Below are 19712 nucleotides of genomic sequence, written 5' to 3' on the forward strand. Positions count from 1 at the left end.
TGTACCCAAATGAACACGGGGATGTAATGACAACAAACTGATCCAGAACCTGTGCAATTTTACGCTTAAAAGAGGTCAGCAGGGACAACGGTATTTTTAGCAACATTTGATTGCAGTCATCCTTCACTAATGATGGAAAGAAAGAAAAGATTAACTTACATTGACTAGAATGAAAAACGAACTTAACAGTAACATTGAGCAGACTGATTATGATAAGTGGCAGCAGGTGGTTGTATAAATTTCTGTGGCGCTATCAGCCAATGTAGAAAAGTGAACACTGAGAAACTAAACAGTGGCCAGACAAATAACTTTATTGCCTTTAAACAAGTAGCATTTCAGTCTGTGTTGTTAGTGTTAACATTTATTCATTCACACAGCGGCATTTCACTCTTTTCATTCCATCAATAGCAAAATATTTTGCAAAATATTGTGAACTTTAAAGCATTATTAGAAATGAAAGCCTTTTTCATGTGCACAATACTTCAGTCATGTTGTCATGCACATTAGTCAGTGTTAGTGCTTTAAAGCCATTGGGTAACATAGACATGAAGTTGATGTATTTATGAGCCACTGCTTTGTAGTAATAGTTTATACAGCATGCATCGATTTTGCAAAACATTTAGAGCCAGAGATGAAGATGTGTAAGGCAGCAAGAGTACCCTGCTGTATAAACCTCAAAACTGCAACGCTCTACAGAGTAAACACAGCTTCCACTTCAAAATGTGGATCGACAATGGACAAAACAATAATGGACTGAACAGAAAATTGAATGCCATATATGAGTCTGCATGATGAACACTTTGACCCTACTAATAATGTCTCTGGCAAAGCAACACTGCTGTGATAGAATAGGAATGCAAAGCAGGCTAAAATATTATAAGAGGACAGGATCACAATTTTAATTCAGTTTACATGATTTTTTCTTTTAAGGTCTATGTCTTTAAGCACACAACAAATATAAAGTTAAAGTGTGATGCTCTACAACTGCAGTTTATAGGACTCTATATATATGGTGTCATCAACAAACATCTGTCTTTATTCTCTCAAGAAAGATCGTTAGTCTGCATTTGCAAGTTGCAGTATTTGTAATATAATTTCTAATGTAAAACAACATAGCATCTTGTATTGTCAGAAGAAAAAAACTAAGGAAAATTACAAGTATGTACAGTTAGTCATATAAAAACAAAGATTTGGAAAAAAAAAAATTAAAAAAAGGTGCCATTTTGTTGATTCAAATCAACATAAAAGCATGTAACACATAGCGTTCATAGGTTAGTCTCCAAAGCTCTGCTGGTTTGAGAAAGCAGGCTTCAAAGGAAAACAATCTGCAGCCATGTTTAAATACTCAAAACTATATCCACCCATTAACACTGCCTTGAAGTGATCATTGATCTCACACAATGAAATTCTTTACTCAGTTTGACTGGTGAAAGGTTTAGCTTTTGACAAATGCTTTCAACCATTTTTCCCGCTAAACAAGTTAAAATTCAGATCAGTGTTACAAGATAAAGAGAAAGAGGGGATACATTTTTCTCAGTAGTCAAAGAGGACTGCCTGCCTGTTATGAGTTCATCAGTGGAGCCATCCATTATAGTTAATCTAAGTCATCATTCATGTCACAGTAGTTTTACTTAAAGCTTGTTGGCTGGAGGCACTGAGAAACAACAGACCACAGGCTGCCACAAAGGCAAGCCAAGGCCTAACTGAAAAATACGATAAACATCCTGGTTACCACTTCATTAGACAGTCAAAGGATAATATTTGCATAATGATGCTTTTGGGAAGCCCAGCCACTGGTGCATCCTTAACACCCACTCTATACACATGGGTGGAGAGCTAATGGGGTATGTGAAGTGTACTTGGGCAATTAGTGCCCTGTGTTTGACACCATTACAGAGATGCCAAAGTGCTGTCAAGAAACCACTGTTCACAAGGTCATTTCTGAGAATTTTTGTCAACAAAAGCTATATGATAGCATCTCCTAGTATATGCTTTTCCCTTGGTCCCTTTTTCCAATCACAAACTTAAAATTTAGGTGGCTTCAGGAATAGTCTGCTATGAATAAAGATAAATAGTCACATTTAAAAAAGATTTAAATGTAATGTAGATTTAAATCTCCCTAAAAAATAAACAAGCTTAAACAAAGCAACCAAAGAAAAAGGATTCATCAAATCCACACAAATATACTGACAAGGCTAAGAGTAACATCATGACCATTATAATGTAACCAAAATTTTGAGATGTCAGCACTCACTAAAACTGATTAAAAACACAATTTTTTGCACATTACACTCAGAGCCAACACATTTGTGATCAGTTCGTTCTGAAGTGCATTACTGCAGAAATTCATTTTCATTACGCATGACATTTAGGAGCAAGGCAGTGTATAAAAGGTGATTTAAACGCTGTAATTACCCATCCAAGTTAAAATTTGTTCAAAACCACCAATCACCAACTTGAGGATAATTCATGACACATAAAATTAAAAAAGAACACTGGCCTTACTGTGAAATGCATGTCTTAACAAGAGAAAAAAAACTCTACTGGTTGAGGAAGACAAAACAGCAAAAATAAGTACGCAATAGTACTTGTTCATTATATTACATCAGTTTGTATTCATGTTCTAGCTTATATCAGTGTATATCTGCTCATCACCCACATAATTTCAAACTATAATAGAAAGCACCACTCCTGTATCTGTGTAACATAATGACTGTTCTCATCCATAAGTGCATCTTTCAGTTAACATTCCATTGTTCAGACTGACTGACTTTTTTCAGCAAAATGCCTTTTTTTTCCTTTCAGTAGCTCATCAGTTGTCATAAAGCTGGCAAGATTACCCCAAACAGAGGTCCAGCAGAAGATATGGATACTGAGAGAAGAAGGAGGTTTTCTGTCTACTTTGCTACTTTCTATTCAAGCTGTCTTCTGTAGTGTTCATTTGAAAATGTCCTTTATTTTTACGGTGTCATTTGGATCAAGACTTTCTTGCTTTCAGTTTTCTTCTATAGTGTAGTAAAGGTCACATCACAAAAAATAAAAACATTTGAATTGCAAGTTAAAAACTTGATATACTCAGCTCAAACATAGGATATGCCCCTGCTAAATGCCCATCGTAGGGAGTTACAGAAAAGGCAGTGAAAGGATTTATTTTAACAGCCACCAGGTTGCCAGGGGGTGCAATAAATAGTGTGGAAAAGAGGTCTGATGAAATGTTTTCATTTGACATTTGTTGTCAGAGTAAAAATGTTTTGACACGTAAATATATAGACTTTGATTTATGATACTTCCATGAAAGAGAAATTAACTATATATGTATTTCTGTATGTTTGGAATTAACACCTTAAATAGCATTATTAACCAGCTGTCAAAGTGCAAATCTAGGGATGTATTGCTACATCAGTGGGGATCTTTACCTAGACCATAGGGATTAAACTGATGCACGACACTCGTAACAGCAATGAATCTGAAAGTTTTATGTACCCCCCACCCCATGGCCTGGCTGCTAATAGTGAGATAGAGATGATATCATGGTTTTGTAGATGACAGCAGATTGGTGAACCAGGTTGCTGCTGATGATGACAGCTGTCGTTTCTCCTCTGCATGTTCTTCTCCATCAGGGAGGAGGAACTGAGTGGAAGCAACTGAGGTTGGGGATCCAAGGGAGGGTGCCAAGCTGCCACTTTCCCCAGCCTCCATGGGGGAGTCCAAATGCCAGGAGCTCTGGGGTTTATAACCACCAGCACTGGCGGCCTGGGGCTCTAGGAAAGGCTCAGGTGAATCTAGGTTCATGTCATCACATGAGGCTGTAGGCTGCATCTGAGGCCGGTAGCCCCCTCCTCCAAATCCACCTCCACCGCTGACAGAGAGATCAGCATGGGGTTGGTGGCCCTCAGAGGAGGCCTGTGGCTCTAGCTGGAAGACCAAAGAAGACCCTGAGGTCTGGATCCCTGTGTATGTCACATCAGTGCGTGCTGAATCCAAAGAAGATGCAGAAGAAGCAGAGGAGTCTGGGAAACGTGGTCTTATGGGCCTCTCATCTACTACATGGTTGTAGTAGCGTAATGACGTCAGCTCATCTGTGTCAACTGGCTCATCTCCAATCCCCTGCCCCTCTTCGTCCTCATCTTCTTCAGGAATGACGACAAGAGCTTCTTTACTAGAATCCCACTCAGGCTTTTCTACAATATGGATGATACTGTGGGAAGATGGCTTCACATCCAACGGCCCCTGTAAAACACACACAGTGATTTAACACTATACTGAGTTAGTTTAAAAGGGAGAAAACCACCTCAGTCTTATCACCAGGGATGATCAAAATACATAAAAATTTGGGATCGGTCAACTGCAAGTTCTCTTTATAGAACATACAATGAGTTTATTCATGAAGGTCAGATTAGATTAGGGTGATACTGTACCTGTGCCCTGGACCAATCACCTGGCACTTTGGGTTCAGGTATGTCAGGATAGAATGCCTTCTTCACCCTGGTGACAAAGTAAAATATCACTTGTAACATACATTATCATTTAAAGCCTACACAAATTACAATAATACCTCCTAGTGGCTCATCTTCAATAAAGTGTAGAGAATAATCTGACTGGGTTTGTTCCCAGTGTGGCAGATGTCTTCACAATTTTTGCTTTGTGTGTACTTGTTACATAATTTCTGAAACACATACAAGCGAGAGACACAGGAAAGGAGCATAGTAGTCTCACCATTTTCTTTTCTTGTAGCAAATGAAAGTGACAATGACCAGGAACAATGCTGTGATTCCCAGAGAAGTCAGGATTTCCAGGATAAGCCAATCATCTGTCAGGACAGGGCAGTAGAAACATTAAAGATATTAGATTTTAAGCAAGATGATTATTTTTCCCACTTTTGAAATCACTGTGTAAACTGAGCCCAAGTGTGGTTACCTGCAAGCATTTAATGTAGCCTCAATACATTGTTAAGTATCAATGTCACAGCTATAATAATACATAATTATACATTCACATACTGTACGGCTCCAGAGTTATGGAAGCAGTGGCGCCTGTGTCCTCGCCTGCTGCAGTGTAGGCCTTGACAGTAAATTTATGGGGGCCCTCAGAGAGTCCCTTTACTGTGTAGCTCCTGCTTCCTTTGCCTGGCAGATTGGCTGTTCAAAGGACAGGACAAAAAGAAAAACAAAAGGAGAGAGGCACAGGAAGGAATGAAAAGATGGAGAGAAGCAGGAGAAGGACCAATGAGAAGGAAAATGAAGGAGCTTAACAGGATACAAAATGCAGTTTCTAAACCTCTACTGCAACAGCTGTCCTGTTCACAGAGATGGCAGTTTATTTATTTTATCATTTACCTAGAAGTTTGAGCTCAGAGCCAGTACTGTTGTAAATGTTGTAGCCCAGGAGGAAACCTCTTCTGTTGACTGGTGGGATCTCTTCCCAGGTGAGGAGGACATCAGAGTCCTGCTGATTGGTTGACAGGAGGACAGAACTGGAAGGCACTGTGGAAGCCGAAAGGCAGGGAAGAAAGTTGAATTGAATTGAAAAGAAGAAAGGAAGGAATAAGAGAGAGAATGAGAACAAATAGTCAGCAATTAAAATGCAGGGTACAATTTCTCAAGTCACTGCTTCCTCTTAAAGGGTAAACTATCCACATGCAGTGCTACCCTTACCCAGCTCCTGCATGTATCCCTGCCAGCGCTGCAGCAGCTCTGGGGCCACTGAGATGCAGCTGTACAGCGAAAATTTGTACCTCACACCTGGCTGGAAGTTGGCTGAAGGCAAAGAAAGAGATTATTATGTTTTTTTACAGTATCATTTCAAATTTGGCAAGACCCTATTAGCAGATACTAGAGATTATGTTTGAGTTTGTTGAAAGAGGAAAATCCTGTTTACTTTTTAAACTACCAAACGTTGTCCAAAGCCAAAAATAACAGGGGGAAAAATAATTTTTTAGGCTATGTTCACTGTACAAATACAAACAACACAATTTAAATATGCAAAAAACAACACTCAATGTAATACTAATATTTTATTTTTTTAAATGAGGCTTCAAGGATGGCTCACCTGACTCAACAGAAACATTAGTGATTCCAGCGGCCACCGTGATCCACTCCACAGGACAGTCTCGTGTGCAGAACGCATCATGCCACTCTACCACATAACTGCAGGTAGCGTTGGCATCGCTCTGCCAGGACAGAGGGAAACCTCTGCCCATATAAACTGCCCTGGACACCGCAGGGGGTTCCATATCTGGCAAGAAGAAAACATGTTAACAACATGTTGAAGCTGCATGTCTTCATATTCTCCTATCGTAACTGACAGATGCTTTAGTCTTTCAAGTAAGATAACACACAACAAAAAATCATCCAGCTGCTCTCAGTAACTAAAATCGTAACTGACTAAACATGTTACACACTCTCCCTCCATTTCCACATACCTGTCAAACGCAGAAATATAACTACGCTTGCAGGCTGCGATAACCCGGCAGCGTTCTTTGCATTGACGGTTGCTGTGATCTTGTTGTCACTGCTGAAGGTAGCAATCTGTGTGAGGTTGATCGGTGCAGCAGTGGTATCTGGTGAAAACAATTTTGTGTGCTGTACATTTTCTTCAGAGCTCCACAGAGTGACTTCATAACCTGTGATCTGACCATGGCTCTGTCTTTTTGTCAGAGGCTACAATAAATCAAAATGGAATGGGAAAGGAATGGGAGGGGGGGAGAAAGATACAATTTTAAATCACCTTTTACTTACAATTTCATATATTCATATGAAACATATACTCACAACAGATCAGAGTAAAAAGAGAAGAGAAAGAAAGCCAGAGACAAAAGACAAAGCCTAAAATAGAAGAATTCTGACAAACTTTCATAGTCCGATTGTGGCTTATTTGAACATGCAGTAAGTCTGTGCTTTCCACTGTAAAAAAAAAAAAAAAGTAAATTCTCTACAATAACTCAGTTCAAAGACAAAAAACAAAAATCACCTTCCAAATGACCTGCCCAGTGTTGTCTCTGTTCATCCACATCCACACATCAGGAGCATCTGGAACTGAAAGAAGACGAAAACATATTCAGTCAAAGCTGGAAAAATGGCACTGCTGCTGGTGTTTCATAATTACAAGAGACATTTCTATTTTTGCCGTGCTGTCTAGTCTGGCACGCTATAACATTTTAGAAGTGAGAAAATATCACATTTTAGTTATAGTAAATGACTACTATCATTAGTTTCAGCTCTAATTCACTGAAATCTCAGCTAAAATAAAAAGACACCAAAAATGAACCCCTTACCATCAATGCTGGTTTTGAAGGTAAATGGTTTGCTCCAGTTTCCCCACTTCCAGAAATTCTGCTGGGAACCGCAGCAGATTTGCACACTGTAATCTTCATCAGGATAAAGGTCTGATAGAACGACCGACCGCAGGCCCACACCAGAGATGGTATGCTGGACACACACATTAGACTTTGTTACTGTTTGGCACATTGATGGTCGATACAAGCTTGCATTTGGTGAAAGTAATGTGGTAGATCCTTGGTATGCTGCAATGTTAATGTAATGTGTTGTAAAAAATGGAAGTGATATTGTCTTGCCGCCATTCCATACACACACAAACAGAAACCATTTAATATGTCTGAGACTGGCTGAACAAATGAATAAAAAACAAACAAACAAACAAACAAACAAACAAACAAACAAACAAACAAACAAACAAACAAACAAACAAACAAACAAACAAACAAACAAACAAACAAACAAACAGAGAAGTGGCCATCCCCTTCAACACACACATTTTGTGCACAAATATACAGGCAACTTACATATCTTTTGGATCCCTGGGAGGTAAGCTCTACTTGGCAGATAAGAGCCACGGAGGAATAGCTATTGTACTTCCACTCCCACAGCACAGTGGCATTCGAGGCATGGACAACAGAGTTCAGGTTGTCCGGTGCTACTGGATAAACTAAGAAGAAAGGATGAAACAGCAATCAGACCAACTATTATAGGTGCATTTTATGTCTATGTTTACCTCTACCTTGAAAAATTGGTATAAAAAAGTTTATACAAATTCTTCTTGTTGGTGTGTATTGGTTCAATGATTTTGATAAGGTAAGGGTGATACACCTACATCTGTGACTGAGTTCAGCAGAGTCAGTGAGGCTGTACTGGCCGAGAGGATTCACAGCTAGTAGTGTGTAGTTACCCTCCCACTGGGCCACACTACACTCTCTCACCCTCTGCTGCGGGTTGTCCTCTCCGCACTCCCTAAGACGAAAAAAAAACATAAATTTAAACAGCAGATTCACATTCACAGAATGCAACAATCAAAACAACCAAATTAAATTAACATGAGATATAATCACTTTAGATACTCATCTAAACAACAGATACAGATGCAGACCCAAACACATTCATAATGTAACAACTTCTGTGGCCAGCCGTCAGACAATTCCTGTAAAACGTCTGGCAGATAGCCAATCCACTATCAATCCTCACACAGAGCCAGGAAGTGGTTACTTAGACTAAGTGCTTTATACTTCTTGTCATCCTCTCTCTCTGTAATTTTTTTTTCTGGGAAGAAAACGCATTTTGGGGAAAGGTGGGGGGAATCATCAATAATGCAGCTGGATGCTGTCTCTCAAATGAAGTGAAGTGACATCTGGCCAAAACAAGAAAACATCCCTCCATCCCTGCTACCCTAGACCCAGACCATGATGACTTCTTGTAGACAGTTTACAAGATACCATGTCTTTGTTTTGTTCCTGCTTCCTGTCTGGAATTCCACCCAGACACAGATTTCACTGTGTGATTGAGTAGGCCTTTTGTTCAATGTGTCCATAATAGTGATAATGCTGACACCACTGAATTGTGATGTGAACTGCATAGCCATACCAAGACGGCCTGGAAAAGTAGTCTGGTTCCTACTAACCAGACTACTAACTGCTGGAGTTTGTTTGTGGTGTGAAAGCAACCAAGACCAACCACAGAGTTCTGTGACAGCCGATGTGTGATTTCAACATTAACATTAAAAGCTACACTACTATTAAATCCTTTTACTAATTGTGAACAGTTAAAAAAAAAAAAATCGACCAAATCAGGAGAGTTCACCATAGCCTGCTTTTTGTGAACAAGTGAGTGTGTACAGTTCTGCTAATGTGAGCCCTGTGGTTCCAGGTCAGGTTACAGCCATTTGGTCGCATGCATGTGTGCGCTGAGGTTAGGCTAAGCTATTTTTATCCATTGTGTTGGCCAGTGTGACTGTGCTACCTGTTGTTCAGCCAGAAGTGTGTTCTTCGTTTGCCATAGAGGAGTGTGTCTCGTGTTTCATTCCATCGGCATACAGCTGTCACTAAGTCATGAGTCTCACACACAAAATCACTGAGCAGTGGTGGATCTGGGAAAAAAAGATTACATGAATTTAAATAATTATCATGGTTTATTTAAAAGTTCTGTAAGAATCTACAGACTCTTTCACACGCATCAGTAGGAAAATTCAAGCAGTCAGACACACCACACAGTCATTCGATATCACCAACAGACCAGCTGTTTCAAAAATCTTTTCTGTAGTAAAAAGCTGTATAACTGAAGAGCAAGTCATATCTTGCACCGACCCCTTAAGTGTCGTCTCTCATTTCTCAGCATGAATGACTGATTTTGATTTATTATATGCTCAATCCTCCAACCACCTTCATCCATCTTACACAGGACAACCATTCATGCTTCAGTACTCATCCAACCAGTTATTTATCTTACATCCAACAAATATCACTGTTCCAGCCATTGACATCTGGCTGTCCAAACAGAAGATGTTGGTTCCCGAGGTTCTGGATGGTGCCTGATTAAACGCTGTAGTGGCGTAACTTCGCCTGCTCAGTCGTGTCGTGTTCATGACTGTGCTACCGTAGTGGATGCTACCAAAGTCTTTTCCTTCTCCCACAATGCAACAGAAGGTTGTGTTGGACCCCACAGGTTGGACACTGTCCTGGGGGTACATCTGGAATTTCTCATTGCTGGGGAAATCATTTCCTGAAAAGAAGGAGTGAAGGAGAAAGAAAAAAGGGGAGTGTTTAAAATTTCCAATTTGAAAGACAAAAGGGGAGAGGGAGATAAAAACAGAGATCTATATTTAGGTACAAAGGAAAGCCATTTTCTTGGCTTAAAAGCAGGAATTCAGAGAGAAAAAGCAGTTGAATCCAAAACTGACAGATCGGGCAAGGCAGTATTTATGTTCCTCTAATTCTTACATATTATCCTATAATATTTATATAGATGTAATTATTATTCCTCTGACCTTGATGTATTTGAGTCTTGCTCCATTCACTTGTTGCCTGTCCATCTCTTGAACGAATTTTGATTGACAGTGAGGTACACTCCAAAGGTTCAGCTGAGGTCCAGTTCCACTGGTGCCAACCACTCATCTGATTCACTGACACAGACAGGGTCTCCTATAAATAACACACAGAGAAAACTGTGAGTCACACAGTAACTCAGTCAGGAAAGGAAACAAACTCCTCTGCATTATTAGATCATCCGCATAACCTAAGACATAATGTAAGAGGCAAATAAACTGGAAAAATATAATCTATAAAATATATCTGGCCAATAAATCGGCCATACTAGCTCATTGCAGATTTATTGTATTGGTGTGTATTTTAGCTGATAAATGACAAGAAACAGAAGTAAAAAGTACAGAAACGCCAAAGATATGTTCTGAAACAGTCTCACTCTACTACAGTTTGTCCACCAGGGAGCCGTGAGATTATTTTCAAACTTAAAATATTCTGTTCAGTACATTTCTTGGTCACAGACTGCTATCAGAAATGTTTTATATTTGTTTTGGGTTGTGTAAGAAAAAAAAATCCACATGAACTGATATATTGTTGTCAGACTTTTTTGAATCACTCAAATATTAATATTGGTATCAGCCTCAAAATCCTGTATCTGTCAGGTTACCGCTCCTTTCACGTGAGAATGTAACCAACTTGTAACATAACTGAACAACAAGAAAAGCAAGAGAACAAATTTAACAAAAAAAAGAAATTCTTACGTAGAAGACAGTTTCATTGAGTTCAGTTCTTAGAATTATGAGGTCAAATGTCGTGGCTGCTCCTCCCAGCCAAGATATGGATAGCTGCTGTGTATGCGTGCTGGCTGACAGGCTTACTTGCTGGGGTACACTAAGCACTGGGAAAAAAAAAAGATTGTGAGAGAGTTAAGTGATTTAAATGACAAAATATTCAGACTCCAAACAAAAAATTAAATTCAGCAAACATGGATTTTGTATCAGCCCCAAAGAACCAAAGAGCAAACCTTTCAATATCCACCTATTGTACAGCATCTTTATTCAACAATTTCAACAGCATGAGTGTTGCAGGTTATTGATTTATCAAAATGTCGAGGGTGGAACTTTTCCTTAATGTGGTTAAGGTCTTACCATCTTTGGCATGAGTGTGTACAGCAGAGAGGCCCAGGAACATACAGATGAGCCAGACAGGGCTACATTTATGCTTTGAGTTGGGACTGACGCTTAAGAGAGGCATAGTGATCAACAGGCCGATCCACTGTTTGCAGATACTTAGACGGTGAAGGTTCTCTCCACTACAGTAACACCATACTAGACATTCCGAGAGGCAAGGCACAGACAGGGGGCGCCCTGTGGGAGAAAACAGCAGAAGAGAGAAAAAAAATGTCTTGGTACAATGAATACAACAGAGATCTGCTAAAGCACCTACAGATTTGTCAGCTAACTGGGAAACCTATTTTGGTTAAGTGAAACTCCCTGACTGTCAACACATAGGGCCGTTTCATTCTGTGAAGGTGGCGCTGGGCATTGAGCAGCTGTTGCAAAAGTGTGAAGCTGGAGTCACACAAACAGAGTCTCTTTATTTAGGGAATATTCTGGAATGTGGTCAGTAATTTCATAAAATGTCTCAAGAGATTCAGCTAGTGTGCTCTTGTCACTGCTAGGGTTTGGGGAGGAGCTGCTTGCTGAGCTCCTTGTTGCTTGGTTTTGCTGCTCATCTGCTAACAATCCTTCCGTCGACAAGTATTGTGGATAGTCAGAAGGAGATCGGTGAGACAGTGAAGCTGATCTGATAGGGACAAATACAACTGACAGCTGTGGGTCCGGCACAATAAATCCATACAGGATACCTAAAGCAAAGAACTTGGAATTGCTTCTTAGTGTAAAAGGTCCAAATAAACTTGCTTGAGCTACATTCACTGCTACTTTCAGTATCGTTTCAGTTTCAGTTTTATTACTTTTTCTCATAAAGCCAAAAGTAAAAGTACACAGTCCCGCAAAACCTAAACGCAGAAATAGTCTCCAAAGAAAACAATCACCAGCTACATTTCACAGGATACACACGAGCTTTTACTTGTACTGCACGCTTAACAGATTCTCAGACACAAACAAATCTACTCAAAGGCAGCTGGAAGCAATGAAGTTACACCTGAAGAAACATGTTCAACTATATGAAACTACTTTTTTCCAGAGAAACACTTGCTCCACCAACAGAACCTGGTTTATTCTAACTGAAAGGTCACAGTGTGTTCCTTTCTACTCTTAACATACCTCCTTCTCAGACACCTTAAGATAAAGATTACCACAACTCGCTCACTGCTTGTGGCTGTGCCTGGCAGTACCACTACAACCACATACCTGTCCTATTACAGTTTCTGCTCTTATCAAGGCTGCCATACCAACATTATTAACAAGAGATGGACCACATGTCTGCTTACTAAACCTTTTACAGAAAACAGGTTAACAGTTGTGTTAATTGGTTCCATGTTGTAAATTGTGAGGATTTACTGCTTATATGTTTGGGTTTTGGATTGTTGGCCAAAACGTAATTTAAAGATATCACCTTGGATTTAGGAAATTGAAAAGGGCATTTTTCACTATTTTCTAACATTTTATAGACCAAAGGATTGATCCAGAAAATAGAGAGCAGATTAATCTATAATGAAAATAACTGTTAAATTGCAGCCCTGATGAAGAACATGGTCGGATACTTACAATCCAATAATTGGATGGAATTATTGGGGATGGAATCAACAAAACCACATTAGTAATGCTGCAGCATTAACATAATAACAGGAACACAAAGGGACTGGAACAAGTTACGAAGTGTTTCAGGCAGGTATAACAAAACAAGGTTAACTGTAAAAACATAGGCGGGGAAGGCAAGGTCAGTTCAGTTGTAGAAACAGAGACAAGATCAACGTACCTGATTACCAGAAAAGGAGATGTTGCAATAATTCTGTTATGAGCCTTGGCCTGGATTAACCTGCATGTGAATGTTTGTATTCATAATTCTGTTTTTGTGTGTTCAACTGTCACCAAGACGCTGCTGTTCGGTTTATCTGGTTTCCTTTGAGACAAGCTAGGACAGGCTCCAAACTGCTCAGTACCTTGATAAAACAATGCTCGCAAGTACTGCCAAACCCATTACTGCAACAAGACGAGCTGAACACAAAATATGCACAAATATAGCCTCAGCAGGGTTTTGCATTTGATTAAGAATGTGACCACTGCAAACCTTCAGCATCCGCTAGTAGATAAAAAAACAGATATTTGAAATAGATTTTGAAATATTTAAAAAAAAAGATAGATATCATCTTTGTCAATGGCTTTCTATTCATCCTAAAAGCAATACCAAATAACAATGCAACAGTAAAACACAACCCTGCTCTTAAATTCTACCAGCAATCCTCAATAATCTTTTTTCCCCCCAAGAACATGGTAGATGATATACACTTATTTTCTTTTCATGGTGTAGTGAACAAAACCAGCTGCTATACATTCCAAAGACTTGCTTCCCATAATGGCACTGCACAGGAGGCTACACAAACAAGTACATACTGATTTTAGAGAAGTTAAAGCTCTCATTATGGGAAAGGAGGACGGGAACACATTTTTTAGGCTGCTTATCTAAGTGCCTTCTCAGTGTTTCATTCCAAATCATTTTTATCTAAACTTGAGTGAAAGATAAAATGCAAATACAGGAATAAAGAATATACTGAAAAGATAAAAAATATATTGCAAGGGGCTTTTGAAAACCTTCTGGTACAGGAAGACAGTAAGAGGTAAAGAAAAAGATCTGAATCTAAAGTAAAAAAAAACAAAAAACAAAAACAAAAGCAGTACACTGAGTAACAACAATTAAATGGCAGCAAAATATAGCTTGTTTTCTGACATGGAGTTTAAACTAATCTATGTACAACATGTTGAGAATCATTTATCTGGCACACATTTCCCTTTCTTCTGGGTAATTCTGCAGCAGCACAAGACAGGAATTTCAAATCCCAGAGGTGCTTTTACTGCTGGCTCCTAAATTAGTTTCACTTATGCTTTTAAAAACAGCTCCTATTCAAACATGAAGTCAAATGGATGAACTTAAAGGTCACTCCCATCCGTTTGCTTTGTATGCACAATAATTAATTTTACTAAGCATTTTTATGGTAGTGTAACTACTAGAGGCCCAAAATGTAAATACTGCAGATCCTGCATCTAGCAACTACTTCTGCAGCCAAAAAACATACTAAACAATCACTACTCTTACTGAGATTTCCTTATCTTCACTTGGTTAACAAGAAAATCTGAACACTTGTGCCTTGTGTTAACCCAAATGTCTGCTGCTGAGTCGTTCCACAGTTGGCAAGGTTTTTAAACGCCTTCTAGTGTATTCCTGGCTTAAAAAACATCACCTCCAGGTGAAATTCAGAGGCACGGCTCAACATAAATACAGCTGTGTAGAGTCGACGTTTCACACGCTTATGTGCCGCCACCAAAATTGTTTCTGAGCCTGTTGCAGGCCTTGTGGGTCCCCACATGAAAAGAGCAATTACATGCTGTGGTCCTGGATCCCCAGGATTATTTTTACAAATTCAGAACCAGGCTGAAATGTTTTACAGCCTCCAATATAACCTACAACCATCGAGCCCAGGAAAAAAAAATAAAAAAAAATGCACTGATGGGAAGCGGGAAAAACAGATGTAGATTCTGGGAAATCTCCCCAAGAAACTGATAGCTACAAATACACACCAACACACAAATCAATACTTCTTTGCTGAGCTCTGGTCCTTGACCTTGCAGCCGTAATAAATGTGACCACAAACTACAAAAACCACAAGGACGTTGTTGTTGTCTCATCTGTATGCCTGTAGCAGTCCTGTTTCTAGAAAGAACTAGTCACCTAAAAAACTGCGTCATGATTTGGAGTTTGCCTCCTGTCTCCACACTGGACTTTGCCACTAATCTGTTTGACCATTCAGTTGTGTAAGGCAGCCTTTTGGAGAAAGGAATGGAAAATGTCCAGGTATACTTGCACACAGAATATACTGTGCAGGACTCACCACCCTGTGATGCAGTCATGTCTAAAGTCCAAAATTGCTCTAAAATAGCAAATTTACTATTTCTAAGGTATCTAAACATTGACTGGGACTAAAAAAGTAAATCAAACTCAGTCAATATGCAACATATCCTTGTTTCCCATATATTCAATCAGGAATTGTGCAAGTCAGCCAATATGCACAGTTACTGTACACATGCAAAATTGTGTGTGTTTGCTTTGAGTGACAGTGTATGTGTATTGGCTGGGCCAATTCCCTCCACATAATAACTGTTTTGTGTTTCAGCTAAAGCTGCCCTGGAATTAAGGGCTATTAAATCAAATAACTATTCAGTCTAAAATTATGACACATTCCCCTCACAGGCTACCAGAGTCCAACGGAGTTTTTAATTAGTTTGGGCTGAAAACCAAATGGCTGGTATTTATATTTAATACATGATGTGTCAGCATTGACAAAAATACTCAGTGATTACTATTTAGTCAATCTACTGTTTATTCATTGACTTTTTAACACTACTTTCAGTCTATAAGACATCCTCAAGTATAGAATGAAATGTTATTCCAGTTACAATCAAAACCAAGACAAAAATAAAATGAAGCCAAAGCCAGAATTCCTCCAAACTACCACTGCTTGGAGAGAAAAAAAAACTACTCATTGAAAACACGACAACAAGCTTACAAAGGTTTCATCACCATCTAAGTCAGTGGTTCTCAAATGTTTTCTGGCATGCCCCTTTCAGAAGCTGAAAAAAGTTCACTCCATATTTTCTCCTGTCTCTCCCCCTCCTCCCCCCGCAGTGGGAGCACTGGGAACACACCCGTTTGAGAACCACTGATTGACACCAGACTGTGATGAAACCTTTTATATGTGAGCTATAGTGTTCTCTCTGTGCATTTTCCCCATGCAGTAGTAGATATGATCTACGCATGTCTATCTTTATCAATTTGTATACACTGCCACCAACTTTAAAGCGCCTGACAATTACAACCACATTTCAAAACAAAGATCAAAACCTCTGATATTATTTTCTTTACTAAAAGTGTGTGGGATGACAGCAAAAGCCAAACCCAAGGAAAACTTGTGTGTCTGTTCTCGGCCTACACTGAGCTAAGCTGTCATTATGCTGTCATACGATGACCACCAGGACCAAACAAAAAAGCACACAGTGGCTGTAGTGTACTATATAAGTGTGGTGAAATTTTGAAACATGAGCTAAAGTTGCTGCTAATTATGTGTGATCTTTGAATGGGACTAGAGGAAGACCGGATGCTAGGGAGAGAAAAAGGAAATTAAAAAAAAAAAAAAGGAGAGTGTTAACAGATGAGAGTATCTGTGTGAAATGTCAGCGCAATGACCTCAGTAGAGAAGGGACATTCAGTCCTGTGTGTGTAGCTTTTGGACCTCAACCAACAGCATTTCCTTCCTTCCTTCCTTTTCCCTGTAATCTTTTACGAATGTCAATGCAAATCTTGGAGCCAACAGGAGGTGACTAAGTAACGTTACTTCAACAATATTTAATTTGCTTTCAGATGTTTGCCTCTAAATTAGGACAAGATAAAACACACACTGAGAGTCAAAAACGAGAAATATACAAATTAGTCTTTTTTTTGGCGCAAACACAGCCAAGTGACTGGTAACATTGAAAACATTCCCAACAGAGAGGCTACTGTCTAGCCAGGTATGAGTAGGTGCTTTATATTTATCCAGATCATTATCTTGACTAAAGTTCAGTACTTCTGGTATTGAGTTATACTAGGATGAGGGTATGCCATATGAAAATTAACCACCACAATTTACCCTCATACAGAACTACAGCAGATTTTTTTCCATAACAACATTAGGAACAGGATATAGCACAAATAACTCTTGTTCCTTGTTGCTGAAAATGAAGAGGAAGACTGTACCAAGATTAATATTAGTCTTAAAAGCATTAAGGCTAATATTAATCTGTGATCTGTTGTAAATGCAAATGCATGTAAATGTTAACGCTGTAATAACAGGGATCATTTCCATCCCCCATGCAGGTGTTGACAGAGTAACACCTGTGAATGAGTGACTGTTGATCCACCTCAACGGTTAGGCTGATGGCTTGACAACGCAGCAACAGTGCAGATGAATTAGTGACCAGACTTTCAGTTTCTGTCCTGTCTATGCTCAAAAGTGATGATTGAAGTGGATGTCCATACTGTGTCATGGCATCTGCTACTGACAGTCCACGAGTAGCTGTATGGGATAGAATTTATTTTTTTTAAATATGTATAATGATGATGCCTTTTTAAGTGGTGCAGGTTTTTTTTTTATCATTCTTACTCAACTGTTTTTCACATGTAAGCTTAAAAAGTATAGATAGTCATTTTGCATCTGCCAAGGGAAAAAATCCTTGGTCCACAGCTTGATCACTAGTGTATTTACAATTTAGCCTATAATGTGCACTTCACACAACTTCACATTCAGGGAAAAATCAGTTTTTCTCACTTGGAATTTAAATATTTATCTAATGTAATGAAAGAAATGAACTGGATCTAATCAAAAGGAAACGATTCGGGACTTTGTAAATCAAAATCTAATCGAATCAGGAGATAAATGCTTATATCCAGACCTGAGTCCAGACTTGTTAACAGCACAAAGTAAAAATTAACACAATCCCTTCATCTTAAAACCAAGAAAGAGGACAAACAGCTAAGAAATTATGGTAAAAGATTACTTAATCTGACCCTCTTCAATCAGTGAACAAAACAACCATGATGACGAAATACACGTTATAATATTGTACATCCCACCCTGGGGTCCCAACCACACAAAAATAACATAAAAACTTGTAAAATCATGTGTCTTCTCATTTAACACCTAGCACATGTTCATGTGTAACAGCTCCTTTTGTTTATCTGATGCTTTTCCAGTAAAAGTGGCGAATACAAGCAGATATCCCAAACTGCATCATCACAGGACGGTTTGCATCATTAGCATTAGCGACTGGGCAGCATGATGGACACCGTTACACTGTTTAAGTCTCATCTTAAACAGAAGACAGCGATCAAACTCTAGAAATGTAGTAATCGTTTTTTAATGTACCATATCGAGGGAGACGGTGTAGATAACAGAGGTAAACTGGGCTGACATTTTACATGTTAAATTCACTTACAGGCCAGCACTCCACCACACAGATTTAGACAAACAGGCCACTGATGTTTGGAGAAAAAAACAGTGCTAGCCTCAGTAGCTGCCATCCACGAACTAACGTTAAACGGTTATTATGAGCTCAAAAATAAAGCCAAAATTACCTCTGATGTAGCAAGAAATCCGTATCAGTGCTGTTTCAGATCTATATGCAGTAATTCAGCTTCTTAGAGAAAACGTGACAAGTATTTTTAACGGCTCGCTATACTGACTGTCCTGTCTCCTCGCAGTGTACGTAGTTACAACATTCCCAATGTTGCCAGGGTAGGTTGGGATTACTGGAATAGAGAGACCAGGGCGTTTGATTGACGTCTGCACTGACCAATGGGCTTCGACTAATCCGTTTTTGCACGGGGGAAGAGGGCGTTGTCGTGTTGCACTGAAGTCAGACACGGGACCACAGGGTCGCAACGATATGACACCCGTCCGGACCTCTGAAAGTCGTTTGCACCGATTTTCTTGATTTCATAACTGAGTGAAAATAAACAGACTGATGCTCATTTCTAACAGAACGAATCACTGTATTGATTTAACATTGATGTGAAATTTTATTTGCTGTAGCATGCTACACGGCCAGTTTGGTTGGACTCCACTAGTGTGGAGTGTGCACCTCTTCAAGTGCGTGCGGACCCCGGAAAAAACTTGTGATCGGTCCATATTTTTTGAAGCTATTAGGTGGGACCGCCCGGTTTGCTCAGCTGGTAGAGCATAAGACTCACTCTCTCAGGGTTTGAACCCCACTCTGGACGGCACCACCTCCCGGGTTGCCCTCGCAACCTGGGCCTGGACCCAGACAAACAAAACAAAGCGGTCTAATTTAAAATGCTTCATAGGGTTTTTCCAACCAATCGTCACTTACAGAAACTTAAGAAAGACACTGATGGAAGCTTTGGGTCTGGTGCACTTATTTTGAATCTACTTACAAAGCAGCTGTGGAGTAAATTGTCACGATTTATTGCTCATCATACACACCCTCCATTTATATTACTTAGGTAAAATGTTTTGTTTGAATTCATTGATTATGATGGTCATATTTCACTATTTTCTTAACAAATTAGCTCAATAGGAAGTAAAACAGTTCCCTGACCTGACAGACATGCAATTAATCAAACTATGTAGACCTAAAATATATTGGGATTTGGGGGTTAGTGAGGGTCTGGCGCCCTTGGGCAGTTACCCCACTTTGCTCCGGACTGGGAA

At 39.4% G+C, this 19712-nt stretch overlaps 1 protein-coding gene across 1 annotated transcript; it reads right to left on the bottom strand.

Annotated features, from left to right (window-relative positions):
• Positions 1-290: 290 nt before the first annotated feature.
• On the bottom strand, positions 291-18758 carry lifra (LIF receptor subunit alpha a). The gene is made up of 18 exons (XM_041041604.1): positions 18617-18758; positions 11416-11634; positions 11029-11165; positions 10273-10426; positions 9735-10007; positions 9249-9375; positions 8110-8246; positions 7802-7944; positions 7274-7427; positions 6970-7034; positions 6422-6659; positions 6049-6234; positions 5655-5756; positions 5337-5483; positions 5001-5138; positions 4717-4810; positions 4419-4485; positions 291-4230 (listed from the first exon to the last, which is right to left on the bottom strand). Exons 2-18 carry the CDS (start codon positions 11519-11521, stop codon positions 3529-3531), a joined length of 2970 nt encoding a protein of 989 aa, XP_040897538.1. The 5' UTR covers positions 11522-11634; positions 18617-18758; the 3' UTR covers positions 291-3528.
• Positions 18759-19712: the final 954 nt, after the last annotated feature.

This window comes from Toxotes jaculatrix, chromosome 7 (genome assembly GCF_017976425.1).
Source record: "Toxotes jaculatrix isolate fToxJac2 chromosome 7, fToxJac2.pri, whole genome shotgun sequence".
NCBI lineage: Eukaryota > Metazoa > Chordata > Actinopteri > Toxotidae > Toxotes > Toxotes jaculatrix.